This window comes from Diorhabda sublineata, chromosome 8 (genome assembly GCF_026230105.1).
Source record: "Diorhabda sublineata isolate icDioSubl1.1 chromosome 8, icDioSubl1.1, whole genome shotgun sequence".
Lineage (NCBI taxonomy): Eukaryota > Metazoa > Arthropoda > Insecta > Coleoptera > Chrysomelidae > Diorhabda > Diorhabda sublineata.
The window spans coordinates 19,193,584-19,200,799 of record NC_079481.1 but is presented as its reverse complement, the minus strand read 5'-3'; the positions used below and the strand labels follow the sequence as shown (position 1 = coordinate 19,200,799).

Sequence of the window (7,216 nt, the reverse complement as noted above, 5' to 3'; positions counted from 1 at the left end):
GACTGGTAGATGGTTTTATTACTTTCTCCTCTCCCATCTCTCGAATAATTTTTTCAGCTTCCTCTCTCTTTGCTCTTGGTAGTCAGCGAGCTGATTGTCTGATTGGCTTGGCATCACCAGTATCGATTTTGTGTTTGACGGTTGATGTTCTACCCGTCTTCGGTCGTTTTGGCACAAATAGGTCTCGATACTGCAAAAGAAATTCCCTCATTCTCGTTTTCTCAGCTTGATTCAAGGATTTACCAGCTACTAATATCATCTGTTTGAATAGGTCATGAAAAATGTCGGTTGTCGGGGTTTGGTGAACTATAGACGTTATTGGTACGCAGGTCCCACCCTGGTTTCCTTTTTAATGGTAATCGGGTAATCGTTTACATTTATAACTCTAAGCGCTACTTTCACTGAATGCAACTATTGTTTGAACTGACCCACCGATATTTTATGGGTGAAGTGAACGCGATTGCAATGGCTCTCAATGATCACCAGTTTTAGATACGATACAGAGGGATTGTACCCACGGAACATACCTTAAGATAGTAAGTTCTGTGGAACGTATCCATCACCTGTCACCACTATTGTCACATTTGTTGAATGGAAAAGAAATTCGTTGGTTTATGTTAATCATTGAAAAATTCAAATTATTAAAACAATCTTCAGGATTCATTATAGCGGAAAAATGAGTGAATTTCAAACATTAGTAAGTAATTTGTATATATATCTCTATCAATAGCGGCATGATTATAACCTAAAATACACATTTTGATGTTTTAGAATACCGATTCAGAAAGGGAAAGACAACAGAGCGAGAGTAGTGACACAGAGTATGATCCTCAATTTAAACCTATTATCAGTTTGCCAGAAGTAGAAATTTCCACGAACGAGGAAAATGAAATCGAATTACTAAACATACGAGCTAAGCTGTACAGATATGATACTTCCGAGCCAAGTGGTGAATGGAAAGTAAGATATATATCTTTAATTATTATAATTAACAAAAATTTGTGTGATATGTGATATATAATATGTACCTTAAACACATGGTGCCATCATAAAGTGATTTGTTAACAAAGTACATTCCTACAATGTTTCAAATTTCATATATCCTATTCAAGAAAATGTAATATATTACCATTACATCTCATTGTATTTTTCAGTGGAGCAATTTAAACAAGCACTGAATTTTTTAATAGAATAGACATGTAGCTTGATTTTAGATAGAATGACAGTAGCAGCTTGTAATTTTATTGAAAATATCGGTACCAGTACTTACAGAAAATATAAATTTTTATTCAGTATGAAATATTATTAGAAATATACAACTATTGGCGTAGATTGATTATATCTAATTCTTTTATAATTTTATAAAATGTAAGGTATGATTATTTTGATATCTTGAGTGACCTCTGGTCACATTATCATCTATTAAATGGTTTGCAGCCAGAATAAATACATGCTTTATTTGAGCATTCTGGAATGTTGATTAATAATAAATAAGAATTTAAATGAGCTCTGTTATTTGCTAAATTATCTTGATTCTTTTGTAATTTTTCCTTTGCCAGGTTTATACATTTTTAATTATGTATTTCATATTATATATTCAAGAAAATTTGACAGAATTGTGTGAAACTTTCTAATTTTACCCAAATATCTTTAATACTTTAATATACTTAGATACTTTAACAGTTTTTTATGGATTTTTATAAAACTTCATATTGCATTTTAATCTATTCAACTCTTAACATCAAGACCTTGAACATAAGGGACTAATTATCCACAAATTGTTTTATGCAAAATTATTCACACATTAGCGAAGTAGAGACAATTGCAAGTATCAGAGGAAATAGGGTACCATACTTTTAATGCCAATGTCCTGTATAACAAAAACTTTTGAATGGATGTCCAAATTACATTTTCTCAAAGCAAATATCTAGTTTGCTTATTTCTTGATATGAAAGGTACTTATGATTGTGAGGATATATATTTACTTCAAAACAAAGTACTTCTCAAAGTATACTACAACTATATTATTTGTGTATAGTTTGCATAAGGGATCATAGAAATTTATTTCACTGTCCCAGAATTGTTCATAGTGGATTGAGTCTTTTATTATTTGATATAATAATGTATAAGATGCATACAGTATGTAGATGATATCTGTATAGAGCTTAACTCTGTGCGAGCGAACATTGTCAGTACTAAACGAGTGTAAATACTTGGGTATTATACTAGATAGTAAATTATTATGATCCAAACATATGTGTTACAAATGTGTTACAAACTTCTGATGGGGCGCAGTCCCTTCCATTGTAATCATATTTTACAGAGCTCATCTAAGATCAGTTATAGACTATATATGTAGTTTATATGGGTCAAGTAGTAATTCAAACTTACACCAAATAGATCGTATCCAATATAAATGCATGATAATTTGTGTCGGGGCAATGAAATTGACACCAGTGAATGAATACATTATTAGCAGAATGTAATAAAGCTCGGAATTATTTGTTTAAACTCAAAACTCTCAGTACAGACATGATAAGTAATATATGTAATATTCCCAAAGAAAACCTCATAACTTGGTATTGGAGAATTAAAAACATACCTTAATTGCAGAAGGCTGCATTCAAACCAATGCATTTAATACTATATATAGAACCAACGGAACTTTATCGATATTCCCTATAACAAAATATCCTCAGCCCACACCCTTAAAATATGGTGACTCCAATTGAGTTTTTTTTTTGTCCTAAAATTTCAGTAATGCTCGAAACGTAAAATCTGAAATTTTCGTGCACTCGCATGAGTCTAAGTACAGGTATTTGTTCAATATTCCTGTTTATACGGGGGTGGAATTAGCAACCCTTCCTTTATTTCATATCAAAATTTTATTTCAAGATGAGTTTCATGAAAAAAATAGTAACGTGAAATCTTTGTTTTATTTAAAAATGTATTTTTGTCAAATTTTTTCCGATAAATGCAAAGATAAAAAACACCATAATTTATGATTTTTTTAATAAATTGAGTGGGAAACAGTAAAGATGTAAAATGTTTACAATTCATAACAAAACTGTAAATAATCAGTTCTAGCCAAAATACATGAATGTAGCCTACGTGTCATATATATGAATTGTTTGACTTCGAATCGATATGGTACACAACTGTTAAGAATAAATGAAATTATCAATCAAAGATATGATCCAGAAAAGCCATCATTAATAGCTTAAGGTGGAACTCCTCCGAAACCATGATGTTATTTAACTTTATTTGAAAATTACACGCGATTGAAACTCCAGTGAAATAGTATATTGAATAATCTTTACTTGTCTTAAAGTTGTTGAAGAAATAATTTTCTCTTGTTTTCTTAGCTTCCTACAGAGTTTAAAATATACTTAATGTGATTATATCACTAATAATTGGATGCTGAGCTAACCATAACACAACTACTTTGTTGAACTCTACATATTTTCTAGTGATTTGTCACAAAATGCTCGTGCGTTGGTAGTCTCTCTCTAGACCCATTGATTGCGAGAGAAACACGGCAATTCACTCTTTCCGGACAAACTTTTATTTTAATTAATTCATTTTACTTTCTCTCTGTTTCTCTCACAAGATATTTGTAAAAATTAAAAATATTTCCAATTTAGGAAAGGGGAACGGGAGAACTGAAACTACTACAACATAAAGAAACACACACAGTGCGTGTTGTAATGCGTAGAGACAAAACTTTGAAAGTTTGTGCCAATCATTTCATCACTCCATGGATGGTATTGAAACCTAGCAAAGGTAGTGATAAGGCATTTGTTTATACAGTAATGGTTGATTTTGCTGATGAAAAACCAACTTCTGAATGTTTAGCTATTAAGTTTGGAACAGTTGATAGTAAGTATGGCATTTGAATAATTTTATCATTATTTTCCTCAAATAATTGAATACGAATAAGAAGAAAAAAGCTAAATCAAGTTATGTAAATACAAATATAACCAAAATTTCTTCTTTTAACTCAAAAATATCTTCTACTTAAGATTTATGCTCAAATTTAATTATACTGATCCAGCACTCCAGTAATCCGATGCTCTCAGACTTCCATACACGATATATGAAAAATAGGGAAAACTGGAGAGTTTCCTCAGGTTGTTCTAGTTCCACCAAGAGCGAAACAGACATACACCGATCTTAGTAGAAGTTCTCAAAGAAAAAGCCAGATTCTTCTACGGTAAAATACTGGGGTAAAATGATTTTCAAGGTAGTGAAAAATGGCCTAAAAATTCCAAAACCGTTTTGGAACTCGTCTGCTAAGTATGACGGGCGAAAAATTAGCCATGATGATGCAATGGGTGCCTTTGCTACTTCCATAAAGTGGGCAAGAGAAAATAATGATTCCGCAAATGATATTCTTGTTTTAAAGAGGCTTCAAGAGAATGTGTTACAAGTGTCAATTCAAGCCAAGAAGCAAAAGAAAATTGACAGTTTCTTTACTCCAGTGGTATAGTCCACCATAACAAAATTTTAAAACTTCATTTTTTAAAAGAGTCTTTTTGTCTGTAATATGCACTTTTTACTTAAAACTTGAAGAATAAGCTCGACATATTTTGTACTTTTTGTGTATTTTTACTATAATTTTTCAGTAATCCGACGTTTTCACTAATCCAGCAGTACCCTAGTCACCTTAACGAGAATCTACTCTACTGCTATGTCATTATAGTCTATATACCCACTTTAAATATGTCATGTCTTAGTCAAGAAGTTTAAAGATTTAAAAGAAATGAATTTATTGTAGGTGAACAAAAACCAATTGTCGTAATTATTATATTTGATTTCCAGATGCAAATTTATTCAAAGAGAAGTTTGAAGAAGCTAAAAAAATTGTAGAAAGCCAATGTGAGCTGTACAATTCTCAAAATAATCAAGAATCGCAAGAAAATAATTCATTAGTAAATAGTGCTGACGAAAGTAAAAATAATGAGTCTGATGAAAAAGAATGTGCGGACTTGACAAAACAAATAGGTGAATTGGATGTGAAAAATAAAGAGGAAAAGTAAATTTTTTGATAGGCATTTTAGATTAAACCACACTCCAATCCATGTTTCTATTTTTGACAGTTAATTGATAATATTAAATTTTTTTATTTAAATAATTCCCATTCTGACGCTCATTTAACAGAATACCATTTAATTTTACCTCAAAGTATACTTGTGTAAATAGTTATTCATATCATTCATTTTGATGAATTGTTATATATGAAATATGCATGATAAACTTTGACAGATATTAAAATATTTATACTTTATAATCATTCACATATTTGGACTGTTTTTGGCTTATATTTCATATTTATTCAATTATATTATGGCAGAAACAAATCAGGTTTGCTCAAATTATGCTAATAACCCCTTATTAGTTTTTTGAAAATTCTTCATCAGCTACTTATTTAAACTTTCACACCAAAGTATACTTGAGTAAATAATCTCTATTTTACTTATTTTGATAAATTCTCTGATAATAAACCTAAATAAAATTAAATTATTTGAAAGTTTGTAATGAACATTGGATTTCATACACTTTCAATTGAAATATTGACGAAAGCAAATCATAATATATCGTCGGCTTAAATCGCAAATGGCTTATCTCCAAAAACATAAATTATTCAGGGGAGAGAAAAAACTCCCTTAAAAATAAAATACAACATGTAAGTTTTGATGACAACGTCTATATTTTTTCTCAAAGTTATTAAACACACAAAAAATGCAAAAAAATACATTTTAATAAAAAAATCGCGAGTTGGGCACTTTGCGCTCTTAAAATATATAACCAAAAGGACATAGACAATAACTTTTTTGACTTAAAAAGTTATGGCTTGAACACTGAAAATGTTGAATATAGGTATGCTCTAGTTACTCTACTTTGTATGGTCTTGGATTTATATGCGCCGCGCTGTCTCACAAATATTGACATAATCTGCTGGAACATTTATTACCCTGTTTTTAACTTTTCTTTGGATGGTGGAGTGCATTGAATCGCACTCCATCTGTGTATGGCCCTTTTCTAAATATTTTTGTTCTATAATTATTTTATTTTCTTTGGCAAGATTTAAAAGCACGTTAGAAAGGAGGGCATTCCGGTTCTGGCCCGTACATCCATCGCTAAACAAAACAATTTTCTCAAAAGATTCTTTTTGGGGTATAACATTACTTTGCAGGAACTTGTAAATAATGGATGCAAAAGTATTCGCTGTTAGTCCGGCTTGCCCTTCATGCCAGATAAAACAAAAGCTATCCAATGTGTTAATGTCCATAATTGTAAAATTATGAACAATTAACTTGGTTTTGTAGTATAAGGCACTGACATTAGATTTTGGAAATAAAAGAACTGACTGTAGATCCATCTCAAATACCTTAACACTTTCTCTTTTTTGTCATCTTCTTTTTCCTTTCGTGCCTCTGCTTTTTTATCGCGATGCTCTCGATATGTAGTTTCATCAGTATTACCTGTTTCATATGCTACACACACGTCGCACTTGTCTTTTTTAGGCTTATAAACAGACAAATTCATGTCATTAAGATCTAAACTACTATTTTATTTTGTACTGTAAACTCCATTTTCAACAGTTGGTGCTTTTATGTCTATTCCAGCCAATTAAAGGATTTTGGACGCACGAGAGTGGGGATTCATTCTGAAATAAATAGGTTTTATTTAGGCCTTGCATAGACAAAAACGAACGAAAGTGTAAAACACTGTAAAGTAGGTACCTATAGGTATAAGTTTGTAATGAATATTCTATACATTTTGTGCATTATAAGTAGATACTCTTTGCACCGGACAACTTTTTTGTTGGTAGCAGTCTGTTTCATTCCCAATATAATTTACTTAGAGTGAGACAGTCAGGGGTTGGCAAAAAAGGACCACGTGGTGGCCTACTTGTCAGGTTGAAAGTCTCCCCACATTACTACTACTACCACTGGAGTGAGACAGACTGCTGCAAAACTGTTGCCAACCTAAAAGTTATTCGCTGCAAGGAGTTTATAACACCTTATTATATTAGTTAAGTAAATCCCCATAATGGGCCCCACACACCTCGTTCTTCTCTGTCGTGTTTAACCGACGGTTAAAAACGTCAGGGAAGAATGAAGAACGATGGAGGCCACACACCTCGTGTTTACCCGAACAGTTAGCACGATAACCGACAAAAATCAAGCCTAGTCTGAATTTTGGAACGTCG

The 7,216-nt window shown here is 31.7% G+C and overlaps 1 protein-coding gene across 1 annotated transcript; it reads left to right on the top strand.

Moving 5' to 3' along the window:
* Positions 1 to 535: 535 nt before the first annotated feature.
* Positions 536 to 5,850, top strand: LOC130447350 (ran-specific GTPase-activating protein-like). Its single transcript, XM_056784125.1, has 4 exons — positions 536 to 697; positions 772 to 960; positions 3,645 to 3,879; positions 4,822 to 5,850. Exons 1-4 carry the CDS (start codon positions 677 to 679, stop codon positions 5,037 to 5,039), a joined length of 663 nt encoding a protein of 220 aa, XP_056640103.1. The 5' UTR covers positions 536 to 676; the 3' UTR covers positions 5,040 to 5,850.
* Positions 5,851 to 7,216: the final 1,366 nt, after the last annotated feature.